At 39.7% G+C, this 20,522-nt stretch overlaps 2 protein-coding genes across 8 annotated transcripts in view; one reads left to right on the top strand and one right to left on the bottom strand.

Annotated features, from left to right (window-relative positions):
* The window catches only part of LOC122759200 (rho GTPase-activating protein 44-like), a 57,340-nt gene extending 43,756 nt beyond the window's left edge, over positions 1–13,584 (bottom strand). For all 7 annotated transcript variants that reach the window (XM_044013860.1, XM_044013861.1, XM_044013863.1 and 4 more), the window contains exon 1: positions 13,302–13,584. In XM_044013860.1, coding sequence (XP_043869795.1) covers positions 13,302–13,354 — 53 coding nt within the window. In that variant the 5' untranslated portion in view covers positions 13,355–13,584. The remainder of the gene's footprint in view (positions 1–13,301) is intronic.
* Positions 13,585–15,214: 1,630 nt separating this feature from the next.
* Positions 15,215–20,275, top strand: LOC122759631 (syntaxin-4-like). The gene is made up of 10 exons (XM_044014589.1): positions 15,215–15,429; positions 16,628–16,732; positions 17,338–17,437; positions 17,674–17,748; positions 17,825–17,895; positions 18,033–18,141; positions 18,484–18,557; positions 18,934–19,071; positions 19,162–19,272; positions 20,064–20,275. Exons 1-10 carry the CDS (start codon positions 15,400–15,402, stop codon positions 20,142–20,144), a joined length of 894 nt encoding a protein of 297 aa, XP_043870524.1. The 5' UTR covers positions 15,215–15,399; the 3' UTR covers positions 20,145–20,275.
* Positions 20,276–20,522: the final 247 nt, after the last annotated feature.

Genomic DNA, 20,522 nt, shown 5'->3' with positions numbered 1-20,522 from the left:
ACGCAGGACCTCTTTGCCACAACCGCAACTCAACCGTAGTTCAATTCTGAAGCAAATCTACAAAGTAGAAAACAAAGACTTGAGTTATAGACACTCAACACATTTGAACAGAGACGGTCGATTGTTAATTGCTTTCTGACGTAATACATGGAAAGGTTTGTGCTAAGACACGGGAAATGCTGTCAAATTTCCTTAAAGGTTTTAAACCAAATCACACACATCTAGGAGGTTGTTCTATGTGAACTTCTTTAGTCACTGACATAACTGAAACTCCTTTGAAAGTGAAAGCCCTTGGGGAGGCCCGCCTCCTACTTAGAAAAACCTCAAGCTCTGGAATAATGGCTGAACAATTAATTGTTTTAAATTAAATCTTTAACATCCATCACTGCTACTAATCAATGCTGGAAAATTACAGGCAACAGTGTTGCAAACATCGATACAACATAATTCATTACATCTCTGATCACTCCATCAAAACGCCAGCTATAACACGGAGTCTGAATAAACACCATAAACACTTTGCTTAATCACTGAGAAGTGAACTGTTTTTAATATATTGTTTTAAGTGAGAGGCTTATTGTTTTCCTCCTCACTTTGAAGAGCTTCATTATTGAAAGAGGATGAATAAGTAAATCCCTGTTTTTTCGCCTACAGATAAGTCTGCCAATTAATTTAGTATGAAACAAAAAAAAGCAAATACTCACATTTGTTGAGTTATTACCCAGTGCATGGCTTGAAAAAACACATGATATGTCTGCAGCTAAATTCTCTTTCACTTTCATTTATTATCCTGTGATCTCTGCCATTACGATCCAGCATTACTCCCTTTCATTACCATGGTAACAATCTTTCTTTGGTATTATTAGTGGGCAGCACCAAGCGAAAGCTCCTCTCCTCTCCAAGGACTTAGAGTCAAATTAAAATTGAAGGCTCAAGAAGAACAAGGATGGTGGCTAAGTGCCCCCCCTGTAGTGCGAGGGCTTGTTACAGAGACATCATGTTATCAGCAGTGACATCTCAATGTGCCACTAAACCAACCTATCCCACAGCTGCTTTGCCCAATATTCTCACATAAAAACCTATTTTTGTTTTAAAGTTGAGTCCATGGAGCGAATACAGAAGACATCTTGTCAACACATACAACTCGGTCTGAGTAAAACTCAATCCTGGGTGGAGGAGTGTGATGAAATAACTGGATCCCACTTGACTTGTCCATCTGTCTGTTATCAAAGCATGTTCCTTGACTCTTTGGACCTGGAGGTTCACAGCAGGAACCTTGTCTGTGTGTTTGCTGCAATGATACAAAGAAGGGTGGTGCAAAGAGTGTGAAATTCATTGCACACATTGATTTTTTTTTTTTTTCCTGCAGAGCTTGTTCATTCAGAAGCAGGGGCACTGGCAATGTTACAATGTCTGTAAAAAACACATTAAATGCAATATTAAAATAAAAATTAATGACTATTTGAGTTACATTCTTGAAGCTACAATCTGTTTCAGACTGCCAGTGAGCACATACTGACTTTTTCGGTCTCTGTTTGTGCTAGAAATTACTCTTTCGAGAGAGTCTACCTTGTGCAAAAAATGTATTTGTCAAGCCAGAAGCATGTCAGTCAGGGAGAGTGGTGTGATTTGATCTGATAAGACGGGTACTAGTCCACAGAACCACCATATCCTCCTGCTTTTTTCAATACAGACGTTCTGAAATCGACCTTTTCAAAAGACAAGATAATCTATCGAAGAACTCTGCAATAACTGTTTTTTTTTTTGCATCCAATTATATGCAATATTCTACAACCTATGCTCAGGAACAGCATTATATGAAGACGGTGATGACAGCAAATAAATGGTTGGTTAATCTTAGGTATGAGCTGATACGATACTCTGTTAAGTAAAATGTAAAATTTGATACTATACAAAACTTCTTGGTATGCTTTGGTAGCAGAATAATTGTTATACAGTAAGAGCACTACATTCTTGTCTTAATAACAGCTTAGTAGTTTAAATTATGTAAAATAACTGCATGTGGCTGATATCAGCATTAGTAGACGATGGAGCTGGAGCCAATTCCGGCCGACATAGGGCGTAAGGCAGGTCACCAGGCCATCGCAGGGCCAAGACACAGAGACAATCAACTATTCACTCTTACATTCACACCTAATGCTGAACAATTAATCAATACGGCCTAGTGTCATTTTCAAACGCTGGAGGCGCAATATTTCTTAAAGCCAAAATGTGTGTGCATTTTAGATGAAATATTGTCCTGACCTATACAGTATATACCATATTCTACATAGATCATCTTTGCCACAATCTAGTTACACTGATTAAATGGATGAATAAGATTAAGTTGAACAAATGATCAGCCCCCCCCCCAAAAAAAACAAGACTTTATTCTGGACAGCTGCTGTGTTCAGCCCTGTTAGCACATTAGCAGCTTTGCTGTTATTTATGAGCTGTGCAGACAGAGGACATTTGTGGGACCCTGCGGAGGAGAACAGCCTCTGATTGTTACAAATAAAATTAACTGCAGGTTGTGCAGTAATATTTCATACATATTATTGGGGAGCAGGGAGGGAGGATGTAAGCTGATCTTTTACACAAGTTAAATACTGTTCTGTAAATAAGATAAATGTATATTTAGGACTGTGAGTGTTATGCTTCCATGTATCGATCTAAAACAGCCTCTGTTGCGGGGCAAGCTGTTTTTTAAATGCAGCAGAATTTATCTGCTGATTATTTTGGTTGTGTAAAGGTTCTATATGTTGAAAGGCTGTCCTCTTCCCCCTTGTCCCCCGTGTCACACCACGTCAAGTGAGGCGGTGACACCCGAGCACTGAGGGTTTGACTTCCCATTAAAGTTTAAACGCCATAGATAGGAGTGGTGGCAACAAGACAGCAGGTACAGTAAGAGGACGTAGAGAGGCAGCTTTTTCTGGCCACTACTTCATCAAATGGTCCAAAAGACTATTAGTGTAGTGCTGACAGTGAAATGTGTTATTTCATATTTTTTTACCTGGAAGAATTATACATTTGCAATCGATGTCAGGTAGGAAAATGAACTGTGTCGATAGCCACACAACTGTTTCGACCTGCTGTGCCGAATAACTCACACTGCCAACACACAAGTATAGTGCTGTAGAAATGAGTAATTACAAAGAATGTGACGTCATTTCTGTGACATTCGGAGTGAATGCCTTTTCAATCATCTGTTGAATTGCTTTCTGTACGCTTTGTGCAGTAATAAACACAGAAAATCAAAGTAATGTGCGCCGCATTATTTCCCCGTGTCTGTCTGAAACAGCCTGTCTCAATCACACTCCACTGAGTGGATGCTCCAGGCCAAAGCCTCTCACTGCAGGGAGTGAAAAAACTTTTTGAAATCTGACATGCTGAAGAAACGTAACAAGAGAGGAGTGGGAAAAAAAAAAAAAAAACTGTTCCCATTAGAGTGGGTAAAGAATGGGCCTGGCTGGACAAGATAATGTGTAAACAACAAGGACGACTCATCATCCTCCTGCTCATCACACGTCCACATAATTGGTCACTGGTGAGTTTCACTGCCTGATGTGAGTGTGGCTTTTAACATCTTCAGACGGACAGCTGGATCAATTTCATTTGAACATTATTTTTTACATTTATATTTCTTGACCCTTCTGTGACCATGTTTTGTGATATCTAAAAAAAAAATTAAAAACTATGGACTGGGTGTAGCCTGCCTTTCGCCCAATGTCAGCTGCACCGCAGTAGAAGATGGACGGAAGATGGACGGAACAGAAATGGATACAAAAGCGTGTCACACATTTGTGACGTCAGCTTCTCAGTACTGTAATTCCTCAATGGTTGAATAACTGCCAGATATTGATTATTATTTTGGAAAAAGGAGCAGAAGCACTCACTCATTGAACATTTTTTGACAATTCTATGGCCATAAAATCATAATAAATCCAGACGAGAAGCAGGAAGTATATTTGGCTTAATTTTGTCATGATGGCGTTAAAACTGATTGCACAGTGCAATGGTGATAGACAAACATCACCAACCACTTCTGTATTGGACCCTGACTTTCAATTTGTTAGTCTCTTAATTTTTGTGGACACTCCAGATAATAGTTTCCACCTGATATCTACTGTACATCTACACAATGGTGTTTTCGATGACACAACATGAGAAGGTCCACAGAACCTGACTAAAATCTACAACAACGAAAGTATCATCTAAACTTTATTCGTACAATCGATAATTCTACGCACCCTCTTTTCGCTCTCACCTCCACCCACTGTCTTTGCCTCACTTCTCTCCCACCACCTCACCTTTTGAAAAAAAACCTGTGAATCAGATCAGCTGCGTCGTCTCAAGCTGCACTTCATCAACGTCTGCAGATGTTTACTCGTGGCCACCGTGGACTGTCTCTCCTCAACATGAGCACACTGGTTTGCATCAGGGACTGACAGGAAGTTGACTCTATGTGTTTCCTCTTGGCGACGCAGCAACACTCGCCCTGACAGCTCTGACTGAGACATCAGCACGTCTGCATCGCATGCTGTCGACTGAGCGGAATAAACACTATATTCAATAACACATTCACTATTACAGCAGTTCTAGAGCTTTGGTAGCTCCCCAGCCTTGATGTAATTTCCTGTCCTGTTCATGCTCTGCTCCCATGTTGATGAAGCACTTGGGTTTCAGCTGAGGGTGTTTTATGGCAAGCTGAGCCGAGTCGAGTCGAGCCGAGCAGTGATAGAACTGTATAATGGAGAAGCGCCATAATAGTCCACAGGGGCTGTGGGCTGTTTTTACCTGAGGTGGGAGTTGGTAGCAGCTGAGCTGATGTTTCCAGTATTCATCACACAGGATAGGTGGAGTGTGGTTGAAGCTGGACTGGTAATGTCAGCCACAGCAAAACTGGGGGACCCTGGTTGCCCCAGTAACATGGGTGGGTTGCACACACTAATGGCATTTTTCCATTATACAGTTCCAGCATTACGTGGCTCTAGTCTACTAAGTTTGGTATCAGGCACGTCGTTTTCCATTACTATAGCACCTCCTCAACGTGGGTGGGACCGTCACAGTACGAATGCATGAAACTGCCTTGACCTTGTTTTATATGGTGTACTGAATCATTAGAATCAGTTAATTAAGAAGATAAGTTCAGTCCATCCTGCATGAACAGACCGCAGCAGACTCCATCTGATACCGACACTGAACTAAAATACGGCTGAACGGGTTGCATTCCGGCTCAAGATCGCTGGCATTCATGTCAGAGATTAACGGATGTTTTCAGGATTTTTAAGTCTTTTTAACTGATCTACAGTTTGGCATTGTTCGGATTGATTCCTGTGTCGGAAGTAGCGCTAATGACTCTTCCAGTGGCGACACTCTCTGCCAATCAGGGCCTGCAGTCTGTCGACATCACACTTTGGTGTCGGCTCAGCTCGCTTGGAACCTCACAAGAGCAGGTACTAAAAAAAAGCAGCAGGTACCGAGCACTATCCTAATTGGAAAAGCAAAAAAAAAAAAAAACAACGGTCTTAGGTCAAGGGTTAAAAAGTGAAATATTTAACAGATGGAACTCATCATTGCTTTGAACAACAGCTTTTTGTACAACGATTTTAAACAAATGCTATTTCCCAGTCCAAGCTGCAGAGATGAGGAGGAGGTTGGGCATCTGTCTGTCAGCTCCTTGGTGGCTCAGTAACAAACGAAGGCATCTTCTCCATCATCACACTCCAGTAACTTTAATAACGCTCCACTGACAGTGACATCTCCCTGAGTGACTCCTCCAGCTTCACCCACAAACCTGACGTCCCCCAAAGAACATTGACAAACCTCACTGTGACACTTTTGCCCCTCTCTCCAAATCTACTGTTGATTCACAGAATTACAAACCTTCATAATTAAATCCAGTTCTGTGATCTCCGCTCTTTGTGTCAAAGGAAGTTATTTTTTCACCTATTTTGATGCTAATCTCCTTCGGGGCAGAACTGTCAAAACATGATTTCAGACGTTGCTGCACTTTCACAGAGTAAAATGTATACAGGAGGATCAAGAGGATGCAAATGATATCGGTGATGAAGACAAGGGACATATATCTACGTGATAGAAACCGTCGATTATGAATCTCCAGAGGGGCAATGAAAGAATCTCTGATTGCAATTTGATAAAGCTTAACTGGGAAACTCTAAATTTATCTGCAACACATGAGTCATTGCAAAGTCTCCCAGCTACACAGCTCTTTATCCACCATTTTGGCTCCATCTTTTCAAAATGACACAGAGTGATGTTTCTCCCTTGTGGAAAAATGTCTTGATCAACTTGAAAGAGTAGCAGAATTAGCGTTGATGCCTTAAAAAACATTTAAATTTGAATAATGTGAGAAATGTGGTAAATTCAAAGCCTTTGGCTCCTATAACTTTCTGATAATTATTTCAACTCATGACATCACTGTAATAAAGATGAATAGTTCAGTCTGATCTTTGTTTACTATTTCTTACAATTATCACCAAAGACATTACCTAAATGACATAAAATTAAACAATGAATAAAGTTCAGATACAATCAACGAAGCCAGGTTTGCATCCATTTAGGGTCCATGTAGGGCAATGAGGAAATGGGCAAAACATTTCAAGATTCTCATAATAAAACCTCTGCCACCCAGAGTGAATCAACACTTCAGAGGAGCCTGGAGAGATGCTGTAAACATAGTGCCGTCTGTGTCAGCTCCTGTTAATCCAGCTTTGTCTTGGATATTTCACCTCTGGGCACCGTATGGATGCTGAGCACCGATCTGGCCACTTACTACATTATTTTATTTTGCTCACAGGACAGCATTTTCCCCACTATTACAGCAGCCTTGCTGTGAATAATGATTATATTCCAAATAAAGGGCAATCAATTACTGAATCCTGAGGACGCTGCTATAATTAGCACACGTCACACACACACACACACAGTGCTACATCTGACAAATTGGTTTATTATCTGTCAACTAAATGTTTCAGCTATTAAAAAAACATTAGGTAAATGAATGTTCTCCTATATGGAGCTATTTGTAATGATCAGACATAACATGTAAGATACTAATATTGTCTCACTAATAATGTCCAAGAGACAAGCGGTGAGGGACATTTGGGGATTGGACACAAGATCCCTGAGTGCTTTTAAATTTGATAAACAAATCAATTCTGTGATGAAGAAAAGATTTTATCAGCAAAGATCAAAGACTATATGCCCCTAAAAGATCTGAAAAGGGTAATCTATGTTTTTTATAATCTCACAGCTGGATTACTGTAATTTATTGTATTTTGGTATTGACCAGTCATTGATGCGATGCGACGTGCCTTCCAACTGGGGAAACACAAATATCAACATATCAACAATAGATTTATATCACGCCAGTATTGGCCTCGCTCCACTGGCTAGCAGTACGTTTTAGGATTGATTTTAAAATGCTGTTTGTTTTTAAATTAAATGGGTTAGCACCGCAGTATCTGGCTGAACTGCTGCACATGCACGTTCCCATCAGAGTGCTTAGGTCAGCTAACCAGCTGCTACTGGAAGTCCCCAAAACTAAAGACCAGAGATGACCGAGCCTTTGCAGAGGCAGCTTCAGACGTGCCCAGACTCATGAGATCTTTAAATCTTCTTTAAGATTTCATGTTGTTTTTATGGTTTTTCTATGTCTTCTATTGCACTGATATTCATTGACGTCATTCTGTGCAGCTCTTTGGTCAACCTCGGGTGTTTTGAAACGTGCTCTATAAATAAAATTGGAGTTGAGATTCAAGAATGGATTTAATGACAGTGAGGAAAACTACAACCACGAACAGACACGTTGGCCAAATCCAAATACCTGGACTTCTCTACGGACACAAGAGCGCTGATGCAGTCAAGACTTTCAGAGACCTTAAACAAGAGCTATGAACAAAAATAGATTTAGTGACGTCAATTATTAGTTTGTTGGAAGTTTTTAGACAGGCAAAAGTTTGAGGAGTGACACAGATAAACATGTCACTCTAGGTAAACCTAGATAAATGGCAAATGTTTTTAAATTAACTGCAAACTGAAACTGACACTGTAGATTAATTCACATAATCTCTGTGCAAGCTCTTGCTTTCAGCCTTGCAATATAAAGTTGGCAAATAAACCTTTGCAATTAGACACTCAATGTTAGATTATCCAATATGGATGTTTAACTCTCAGAATAATCTGCTGATCTACAGCATGAACATGAATGAGGTCTAAACTCTAGGTTCTCATATACATTACTTTAATGTGATGATTAAGTCATTCATTTTATGTATATGGCCAAAGGGTTTGAACTCAGTTGTTGCAAAACTGCAATGGCTGTTTCTTCCCTGAGAATCTCAACATCATACTCAAACAGATTAAAACGCGTCAGTGGCAGGAGCAGAGGTCTCTGAGCATGTCAAAAGCACTGCAGGGAAACACATCCTGTCCTCCTCCTTCCTGCTGTCACAGACACAAATACAGCCTAACAAGCATGGCTGGTTACACGGGTTCGTTCCTCAAGGTGTATTGAATGGAAACGTAAAGTGCCAACCAAGCCCAGCAATCAGCAGCAGGTTCCCAGAAAACTATGTCACTGGCCACAGGTTCATTCATCAACCAGAAATGTGTTTGTGCAGCCCATAATGTGACAGGGAACACAATGATGCAGGATGAGAAAAAAATAATGAAGCCATTAGGATTTTTCTTTTTACATGATAAACATGCAATTTACTCACTCAATCACCAAAGCTAACAGACTAACAGTTTTAGGACCAAAATGGAGCGTGATAAACAATTCTCTCTGGAATTGTGTGTTGCCTGCAGCCTGAATGCAACACACTGACAGTAACACATAATTTCCCCGCCCGTTGATGGAAAGGAGAAATCTATTTTCTAACATCTCTCAGCTTTATCTCGCCTCAGCGTTCATCAGCCGCTTCTGTTGAACCTGGACTAACACCTATTATCAGTTCTCCAGGAGAATAATTACCTAGTAAATGATTATTATTGCCAACAAAAAAGTGAATAAGCAGAGGAGATAAAAAAATTACACTGCAAAAGAAGTGACAAAGGCAAAAGAGGATTATACCAGTCCCCCTTCCTGCTATAACCTCTCTGTGCTCACAGAGAGTTACACATTTTTACTCAGTTACACAGTTTATGCAGCATTATACAGGATTATGGTGCAGGCTGACTGTTTTGGAGATAAATTTGACTGTGTCTGAGCTGCGCTTGACCTATATCCTTAACTGGAGCAATGCAGCAATGTCATCCTGAAGGGAAATGCCTCATTAGTTTAAGGATGCTCATGTGAATGTTTTCTGTGCCAAAGGACAGATGGGTATTTTTGAAGACTTAATTGCTACTTCAATAGTAAAAAAAATAAAATAAAATTGCTCGTTGTTGAGTTTCACTCACTCACGGGGTCGCTGGTGCCAATCCCAGCTGACATAGGGCGAAAGGCAGGGTGTACAGTCCATCACAGGGCCACATAGAGACGAACAACCATTCACTCTCACACCTACAGTCAATTTAGGGTGTTTAATTTGCCTAATCTGCATGTTTTTGGACTGTGGGAGGAAACTCCATGCAGAAAGGCAAGAGTGAGAGGTCTTTGTTGACTCTCAGCCACAGTTTATTAAAATACTCATAGCTCTCTGTCCTGAGCTCCTCTCTTGCAAGATGGACAGTCGCAATCATTATATATGCAACAGATGACTGGGGGCAATCTATCCATCACTGCAATTCTTGCAGATGTTGATGTCAAGCTGTGTTGTAGCTGCAGTGGCACTATTGGCTACTCTAAATGCCAATCAATAAGGCAAAGGGAAACTCCCCTTCCGCAGCTCTTTTTAATGGAAATGTCGAGAAGAAATAGAACTGTGTCTTGACGAGTTTAACTCTTTCAGACCCTTTTTTTTTTAGGTTTCCTTGCAGCATAGGAAGTTTTTACAAGTGCTACAGCATCATAAAGGACCTGTATGCAGAGGGAGTATATAAGAAAACCTATAAATCCTCCTATGGGAACTCTATCTGGCTTTTTCAAGTTGTTTCAGAAACAAAGCATCAGGTTCAGTGAGTTTTAGGCTACACTCCCTGAGAAAGAAAATGCTATGTCAAGGTATTTTTGCCATTTGAAGCCATACATATGCAGTATCTTCATATGGATATCGACCATTCAAAAAAACAAAACAAATAAAACATTAGAAAACGTAAAACACGTGGCCTATAAATCTGCAGGACGCGAGGACAGTATTACAGTAGTTTTCTGAGCTATATCACAGACCAGGTGATGCCAAGGTCATGGAGGAAATATCACCAATTACCTGTGTCTCCAGCCGTCAGGCTCCATGTTGGAGTCTCTACCTCTAAATATGACTAATTGCCCTGGCTGTTCTGCTTCTTATGATACAGGTTAAAACTCATTACCAAGATGTTCCGCCTCATTGGGCTCTGGTGCTCTGGCTCTCAGGCAGATGAGAGGAAATAAATAAGCACCTGGCCCTCCACACACACACACACGTATGTTTCTACATTCATGAATAATTGGCTGGTTTTATCTATTCAGATGCATTAGCACTTTTGTACCTTCGAGCACCAGTATGGCACAATTCCAGTAATTTTTTGTAAAGGCTAAATGGCCTCCAGGAATTTTTGATACCTTTGCCAAGTCCACTCTAGCAAGGCATTAGCTGCAGTAATACTTTTATCATTGATTTGTATCAGCAGCTCTACCTGCAGTAAGCGTAGGTGTGCAAGGTAGTAGATGGGTTGACCACAAGGTCCTTTCTGCCGTCAGCAGAGCAAAACAAACAGGTGATAGTGCACTTAGAGCAATGTAACCTTCACTTTATAATAAACATGAAGCAAGTTCTCCAGGCAGCAGATCAACCTGTTTTCTGATTTCACAGCTGCCATCTGACTGAGCTGAGAGAGACATGACAATAGTTCCAAAGGGTTAAACAACACTTGCCAATGGTGCAGTGTTGACACATGACATTAACTTTTAGTTACATGCTAAGGGTGGAGTTGACAAATAAAAGGGAAGACAAAGACCTGACAACACTTATTGAGAGTGAAGTTACAGCTACGCCTCTTCAACTAGAAAATATTGAGATATGTAGATCAAACTGCGCTTTAATTGCTTGCAGGCACCGGAATGTTTTTGGGTTTTTTACTTTAATTTAACAAGCCTCAGGTCCTTTGGATTTATCAGTAGAATTAGGCCTCCCAGGAAAAACAAGAAAGCATTGATACAAATAAATCACTCCAACCTAAACACATTAATCTGAAGTGTCCTTACAATTGTATACTATGTGTCACCATGTTTAACTGGCACAGTACGTGAGGCACTAACCAAAACTTGGACTCTAATGTCCAGGACTGAAAAAGTAGCTCTTAAGGAACCAAAACCAACCTAAAATTTCCCAGATATAAAACTGTTTTATGATTGGCCTTCCCCACGAGTGTGGCTGAAGATTACTGCTCCTGTGTATGAAACCTCCCAACAGTTGTGTCCAAACTCACTTAAACTGATTGTACCTAGAGATGCCTGTTGCCATGACAACATTAAACATCCCAATGGCCAAATTGTGCATACGTCTTTCTCCTTCAGCCACACCATTTACTGTGTAAAATGTCCTTTCCTGAATATTAGAAGCACTGAAAAGCTCATTTCTGTATGTTCATGGTCTAAAACACTGTGTATGTATATATACATATATAGACACATATATATATATACATATGTATATGAATATACATATATACGTATATAATATCTGCTTGTCATGGCACAACAACAACTGATTCATCAAGGCCTAAAAAACCCAGGTCTGGGGTAACTTGAGGACAAAATTAAATAGATGTATTTTCATGAGTCATTGGATTGAAACCAGCTGCTCACTGACATCTCTAACAAGCTTTACATACACAACACTGGCAGTGTGTGAGTAAATTTGGGAAAGCATGCATTTAAATTATTTCAAAATGTCCGGGGTTTGCAATCATCTAAACCTCAACAACACAGTCTATATGTGTAGCAGTTATAGCCAAAGGCACTGTAGTTCATCCTCCGATCATCATACCACTGCAAAGTTCTCTGACTAAAACAGACCAAGACAGCAAGGGAAGGTCAGCTTCCTCTAAAATGTTGTATTCACATTTCAATACTAAACACGAGCTAGAACACGATGAAAACGTGTCACTAGTTTGTTTTCGTATTCCCGTAGCAGCCTCCGCATTAAAACCACTGTTGGTACGGCACATAATAGTCTTGTTTCACTGTGGTGAGCAGCAAAAACATCACTTCCACGGAAGCTCAGCTTCTCTGGGAGTAAATGGAGCAGGGTATGGGCATGAACGCTGGGATTCTGCATAATGATTGGAGGAACTGTCTGAAAGTTGGAACCAGTTTTTGATTGACAGCGTTGCAGAAAGCATATATGACACCAGCTCCTTTTTTGCCTCAGTTCTGTGTAGATTTTGCAAGGATAGACTTTAGACAAATAACTGGTCGTTGTGTGTTATTTGCTCTGGCGTTTAGTTTGTACATATACACTGTAAATAAAAACACTAGTATAGCATTTTTCGTTTAACATATTTAGTACATTTCCTTGTTCTAGTTGTTAGTTTGCAGAATTTATGTATCGATAACTGGGCCTGGAATGAGCTTCCCCTGTTATATATCATAATCGAATAATCTGTCATTGGTCCAAAAGATATCCAATTGTTTTTCAATGTTTTCATATTTTAAGGAGCTGAAAAATCAGAAACCTCAACCCGATTATCAATCAATCGTTGACAATTAAGTTAGTAATTGATTAATTGAGGAATTATTTCAACCCTCATATATGTATATAATTTATTTATGTATTCAATTTAATCAGTTAATGAGTCCTGGCCCCACCTCCAGCCGGACGCCCGCGGGCCACCATCCCTGTCATTGGTCAGCGGGCAGCAGCCCTACTCCTCGGGTACCACGTCTGCTCCCTCCTCCTCATTTCAGTGCGGACATGTTCCTGCCTGCTGAGCCCAATCAATCACACACAGCGTTCACACAGCAACTGTGACCTACACTGACAGTTATTGCTTTGTGCAGAATAAAACCGGCTGAAGCCCATCGAGTGAGAGTGAATGAGTGACTGTTGTAAAGCAGGCAGCAGCAGCAGAGTGACCGCGACACAAATCCCCGCCCCCGGTTCTGCTTCGACTAGTGCTCTGGGTCGTGGCAAGGTAATGCTCCGGGTTCTGTGTCGTGAAAATACATGTTTATATTATGCCCACTTTCTTACCTGCCCACTGTTTGGTTGGCGAGCTGTCTCATTCGGTTGAACTGCTTCTTCATCTTGTGTTTTTCAGCGTTAGCACCGCGCGGTAGAGCCTCTCCACATATCTCATTGATGGAACAAAGTCAGATCAGACGAGCAGTGTCAGTCTATAAAAATCCAGTCGGGGCATTTGTGTGAGCTAATTCCTCCTCATTTCGCTGATGAGGACGGCGAGTGTGTCTCTCTGTCATTCGCTCCGCTCCGTTGTTCCAGAGATGCTGGACCAAGTCCTCTCTCCCCTCCAGCACTGACAGCTCGCTGGCGACACGACGCCTCGCACACCGTGGTGCACCATGGGAAACGTAGTTTTCATGTAGTTATTGGCCTTAGGGCCAAATCTTCATAAACAAACAAACTTCATATGCAGCGATTACATGAATGTCATCATTAATTTTTATTTTATATGACTCAATGTAATGTTATCCACAATGATGAATTAAAGCAGAGTAAAAAACCTATATCCATTTAGATTTTACATAAATGTAAGGATGAAGAGCAGCATTTTAATGCAGGACGGTAATGGAAATGGTCGTGTTTAAAGCCAGACGTGTTCCTGAGTTGTACTGAGAACATTGGTTTTCACATATTGCTGGTTTCTAACTCCTGTCCCTAAAAAAGAAAGAAAAAAAGAAAGAAAATCAACATTACAAACTATAGCAGTAAAAAAAAAAGAGGACAGCAATTTAAAATGTTTAAATTCATTTTACAATTCTGTTACACAATAGCAGTAACATAACATTTTTAAGAGCTGGCACGTAGAAGATATCAATGTTACATATACAGTAGCTACAGCACACTGTTACAGAACACTGTAACACAGTTCTATTTATTGAAACATAATATTCCATACCTATATTACACACTGTATGATGTCTATTTATTCCGAATAATATACAGTACATATAATCCAAGTGTAAATGATAATATAGTGGTTTGTGGTCATTTTTGGGAGAATTCTCAGGTTCAGTCTTCATGACAGTTTTAAAATACACCAAAACTTCAGCCATTCACTTTGTGTGAGCAAACAGCATCATCTTGTGGCTGTGAGAGACTATGGGTCGCTATTGTTTTAAGTTGCAGGTGTCAGGCCTTGTAATGAAAAACACTGAAAAACTGCTTTTGTTCCTTTTGTGTATCTGTTGTAAATTCATCTATTTGTTCTCATTAAGGTCAATTATTTTAAATGTTTTCATGGTCATTTTGATTTAGTGTTTTTTTTCCTTCCCTGTGTTTTTCAGTCTCTGTGGTCATTTTGTGTCTGTTTTCAGCCTTTTTATAGCTCCTTTGGAACTCCTGTCTCTGGAATCACTTTAAATTTCTAGTACATCTCAGTCTCTGTGTTTTCTTCATCATTTGCTAACAGTCACATCATACAGATTATCTGGCCCAATATAATCTTCATTAGTGTAATACATAAATAGGTAACAAATAATAATTAGCAACAAGTAACTAAAATAGAAATATTTAAAGGATGTACATTTAAACTTTTTTTTATTAAAAACTGTAAAACTTAGAAAATTCTGAATGGAGTGGTACATACCTGATGTACATACCTGGAATCATAAGATCCACAGCATCGAAACAGCACTGATAAGAGCTGGAAGAGTCACTCACAAAAAAGGAAAAAGGCAAGCAGTGGAACATGGTTTGTGTCAAATTTATATATATTTTATATGTTTTTACTATTACCAAAAAGGGTCTGTATTTCATTGTATCATGTTTTTTGTTTTGTTTCAATTTGAAGAAAAATGTCATGATCTTAAAATCAGTAATGTGCATATAAACAGAAACAATGAATGAATCATAAATCATTTTAAATAATTAATTCATTAAAATATTGCACTTACAGATCTTTGCCACGGGTGGCGCCAGTGAGTAAACGATCAATGTTTTGACGAGCACCAGAAGAAGAGCTGCTTCTGGAGGTTACTTGTTAAATTACAGTAGAGGAAAGAATAAAGTTTTTTACAGTTTGATTATCTCTTGGGAAATATTTTTCCACACTCGGGCGTGGATTCGCAGCCTCTCTGACATTGGACATCTGTGTGCTTCAGCCTGAAAAATGCGTGACCGAACTAAAGAGCTGGGAAATGTGAGTTTGGAAGCAGCTAGCGGTTAACACTAGCAGCATTGCTAACTTCGCCAAGTTAACGCCGTTTACACGTAACTGTCATTTGGTGAATTGTCGTACCGCTGCAGCCTTGACGAATACGTTATTATAATAACGACATGTTACCGTATTCTGCGTCAGAGTGTTAACTTCAACCGCAGGTTATTTCCAGCTTCCGTTTCTCCTCCAATGATCTGGCAGGCCGGGGAAGGGCAGGGCTGCACTAAACACACGCCACTCTTCAGTGATTGAGATGAAGAGAAAGCGGCGATCTTCACTTCAGGGTCCCTATTCATGTATTTCCCGAAATTTGAAATACTTTAAAACCGATTGTGTAATCCCGATGATGTTCAAAGTATAGGTACAGTAGGTTTTTGGTCATGTATAAACGTGTCTCGTGGTTGGTGAGAATTGGGAAACACTGCGAGATTGCAGTTGTTTTTGTTTTACAATAAGGATGTTTCTCAAATCTGGGGTCTGAGATTAACATTTCGTAGGGAGTGTGGTCCAGAACTGACAAGTCTTGCAATTGTGTGTTCCCAATTGAATTGAATTTGGCATTTGAAAATAGATTGTTGTCTGGATGGAAAACGATTTATATGTCTTTCCTTTTGCTCAACTGCAGAGGTCATTTATTCTCTTCTGTTGTGAAATGAACATATTTTTCATAGTTGCAGCAGATGTGGATATAAAATATAGTTTATTGTTCACTAGCACAGAAGTTGTAGCAGCTTTTTCAGCCTGCTATTTTAGTGTATATCAGTCATATCAGTGTATCTTGGTATGTTTGCCAATATCCGATATTAAATTTTTAACAATTATTAAAGTATTAACAATGATGTCCTACAACCTCAGAAAACACAGACCTCTGCCAAGGATTATCCTTTTCCAACAGTGTCAATACATGATCCATATCACCACCAAAATTAAAAGGTTTCTTCTTTTAGCCATAACCCACATCTCCAGGAAGTTTACTTAAGTTATACTGCTAACAGACAAAAAAACATTACTTTGTTGGCATAGGTAACAATAAGTGATCTGAACCTCAGAGAATCAGTGGTTCAGAAATGAAAGCCACGTTTTCCCATTAATTAATTAATTAATTAATTAAATAGGAATCAAACCACAATATCATAACAAAGCACTGACAGTATTTTCTTTTTTGTCAATGTGACTACAGCATGCTGAGGCTTCAGATGATGATGAGGAGGGCAGAGCTCTGATGGTCAAGCCTGGAACCTCTTCGGCCAAAGAGGAGAAGGAGAGTGAAGCCTTCTTCAAAAAGGTGAATTCATTTACTCTATTCATTTAGCATCAGTCAACTCTAATGAGGTGTATTGTCTTCAAATATGTCATGTCATTCTTCAACCAGTCTATTTTAAGGGTAGATATTATTATCAAAACCAAGCATCATGTGTCAAAGGGACACCATGCAGTGCAGCCGCTTTTAATATTCTGTTTTGTCAACATTTCGGTCTCCCGGTCTTCTTAAAGCCCGAGCGTTATGGCCATACAGTATTATGGCCTGTTACAGATTAAATTACAGTGCCAAAATACATACACTTGATATCACTCATCAAAGTTTGTCAACTTATTGATTGAACAAAACAAGCAACATTTACACTACAACTTGGGTTTAAGGAAATTATTAAAGCTACTTCTTTGGAAAAGAAACATACTGTTATGTGTATCCTGCTTGTTAATTGTTTCAACCAACAGTTAAAAACCCAATAATTAACAGTCTACTAAGACACCCTAAAACAGAGGGGGGGAAAAAGCACCAACACACCTTTTGAGGAGTTGTAACCTGATTATTGTGAAGTAGCAAAACCCAAACCAGTTGTTGGTAGAACATTTAACAATTTATTTGGATTATTTCTCGCTATGTAGGCACAAGAAATCCACGAGGGACTGCAGAGTCTCAAGAGGATGGTGTTGGACCTTGAGAACAAACAGAAAACAGTGCTCGGCGAGGCACTGCCGGTGGAGAGTAAGTAATTTAATTTTGGCTGCTGAAGATTTGGAACTGTTCTATTCAAAGAATAACCGAGAGGATTTCAAAGAGATAATACAGTGATGTTGGTAACAATTGATTTGTATAAAGCGAGTGTATTTACTTACAGTGTTTCAGTGAATGTGTGTCCACTCCACACAGACAGAACTTAGAGTGCTTTGTCTCATATGGGGGCATTTGTGTGCTGAGTATGTTGATTTGCTCTTGTTCAGGTATGAAGAAAGAGCTGCAGACTCTTCGTGAAGAGATCAAAACATTGGCAAGCCAAATCCAGAGAAAGCTGAAGAGTAAGCCTTATTGGATAAACATTATTTATTTTTGTTTTGCTAAGTTGACATCCACTTGTCACTCATCTCTCCACAGGTATTGAAACAAAGAAGGGAGAGGAGGATGGAAAATATATTCCCATAAACGTTCGGATGCAACGCACACAGGTTGAGACATAATTGTTGCTCTTTACACCACAACAGCTTCCTTTTAAATCCATGACTTTGACATGACTCTTCAATGACCATAGCATTAGTAGCAGTAGCAGCGTTAAACACTCAAACTTTCTCCTTTCTCTTTCCAGCATGGCATCTTGTCCAAAGAGTTTGTGGAGCTAATGGGTTACTGTAACACCATCCAGTCCCAGTACAGAGACCGCAATGTGGAGAGAATACAGAGGCAACTGAAAATCAGTGAGCACATGAAACACAGCTGTGATTTCATTAGCCAGTGCGTTGATTTTGTGAGCTGTGGTGTTAACTTCAGTTTTCATTTAAAATGACCATTCACCCTCACTGCCGCCTGGCTGTGTGTTGTCATTGTAGTTTTCACTTCATCTTAAGACATTACTTGCATGTCGTCTTTTTTCCTTTCTCTGTCACATTACACGTAACCTAAACTCCCCTTATGTAGCACTTATAGTCACTATAGAGATATGAATGTTTTATGACACCGTGGTTGTTGTTAGGAGTGGAAATGTTGTTTTCATTTTCCAGTTGCCCTCTTGTAAAAGTCTCAATCACTTCTCACTGCAGCTGGGACCAACGTATCAGACGAGGAGCTGGATGCGATGCTCGAAAGTGGTCAGACAGATGTTTTCACTCAGAATGTGAGTATACGTTATAAAACCTGTCAAGATAAAAGTAGGTGTATCAAATACGTAAGAACATCACATTTGCATTGAGCTTTGTGTTGCCAATAATTATTTGTGACGGCAATGTTCTGAAATGACATGCATGTATGAAATGGTTTGCTCTGTTGTAGCCTCTCTCTTTGCTCAAACCGGACAAGTTTGGTAAGCATGGAAGAGGAAAAATCATGTGCAGCCCTGTCTTTAGTGTCACAACAGCTCATAGTGTGAATAATGCAGACGCTTTTAATGTCCCCCTTTGTCATAGAAGAAACCCAGAGCCCTCATGACCCCTGGCAGATTTTTCTATCTCATGCATTACAACAAATAAATGTCTATTTGTTGTTTTGTGCAGATCTTGAGCGACGCTAAAGCCACAAAACAGGCTCTGAATGAGATTGAGTCGCGACACGACGAGATCCTGAAGCTGGAGCGAAGCATCAGAGACCTGCATGACATGTTCCAGTACCTCGCTATGGAAGTGGAGGCTCAGGTAAAACAATGTTGACAAAACAGTCAGTGTCATTGAGGTTTTGAAAAAGCATCTGCTTCAGTTTTGGGTTTTTTCTTTCCCCTCCTGCAGGGAGAGATGGTCAACCGGATTGAAAACAACATCACCCAGTCTTCTGACTATGTGGAGAAAGCGAAGGACAACACAGAGAAAGCAGTCACTTACCAGCAGAAAGCACGCAAGGTACAATGTGGCTTCACACACACGCCTAAAAGACACAGTGAAATAGACACATTAACAACAGTTTAGTTGACAGGAACAATGTACATTAATAAACATCACTGTAAATGTGCCAGAAAGGCTAAAAGGCTATTTTTCATCTGTAGTCCCTGGACAGATTTTGACATGTCATCCCATAAACAGAATAAAAAGGACGTTATTCAAAATTATTGAAGTTAAAAAACAATAGTAAAATACAAACATGCAAGTAAAAACTGCTTAACAGATTCCCTTTTTTTAGCTGTTGAATTCAGCTCCATAATCGAAAACACAAGAACAAAACACTGCGGCAGTGAGAAAAGCAACAAGTCACATAGAGCTGAATCAGGATTGTGTGTACGCAATGGTTTAAATGTCTTTTTTTTTTTTATTTAAGGCATTTAGTTAAGGCATTTAAACACTGTAGTCCTCTTGATATTGGGCTATTTGTTATTTAGCTTGTATTTAACAATTCAGTCAACATCTCTAAAACAGTAAAAAAAAAATAATAAAGTATTCCGAACTGATTTGGGCTTTGCCAAAAAAAAGTGTGACACTGGTTTTAGAATGAATACTTACACTTTATGTTGTCCGTTCCCGATCATCTCCTGACCTACAAAATACAAATATATCTTCCTTCCATTTAAATCAGGTACAAAGAAACTATAAATGTACACACATGAACTATGATGTTGTCTTGAAAATAAAACTGTCAATTGTTTGTGCGTGTCTTTAAAAAACTTAAATTTTACTTTTCTGTGTGTCATCCACTGCAGAAAAAGGTTTGGATCGCCATCTGTTTGGCCATCCTCATCCTCATCCTAGTCATCTCATTGGCCGCCTCCTTCAGCCCCTAACACCAGGAAGGTTGATGTGAGCAGTAGAATTTCATTTGGCAGAAGCACAATACTGGTTCAAAAATCCCTCTTATGTAAATATATGAGCCCACAGGGCTGTACGGGGTAATTTGGACTGGAATTTCTGTCTCTCTCACACACACACACACATTTAAAATTTGTTTTCCTTTAACCTTCCTATTTGTTTTTGTTGTTGTTTTTTTTGTAAAGAAGAGATGTGCTCTCTGTTGTTTTATCTGACAAATAACAGCCTCACCTGCAATTCTGCCTCTGGGCACATGAGGCAGTGCTGCTGGCCCCCAATTTGTCAGACCCTGGACTACGACCACACAAACTGTTGGGTCAGTGCCACTTTCCCTCCTCCGTATAAAAGAGGAA

The sequence above is a fragment of the Solea senegalensis genome, linkage group LG18 (assembly GCF_019176455.1).
Source record: "Solea senegalensis isolate Sse05_10M linkage group LG18, IFAPA_SoseM_1, whole genome shotgun sequence".
NCBI lineage: Eukaryota > Metazoa > Chordata > Actinopteri > Pleuronectiformes > Soleidae > Solea > Solea senegalensis.
This window is presented reverse-complemented; position numbering and strand designations above follow the sequence as displayed.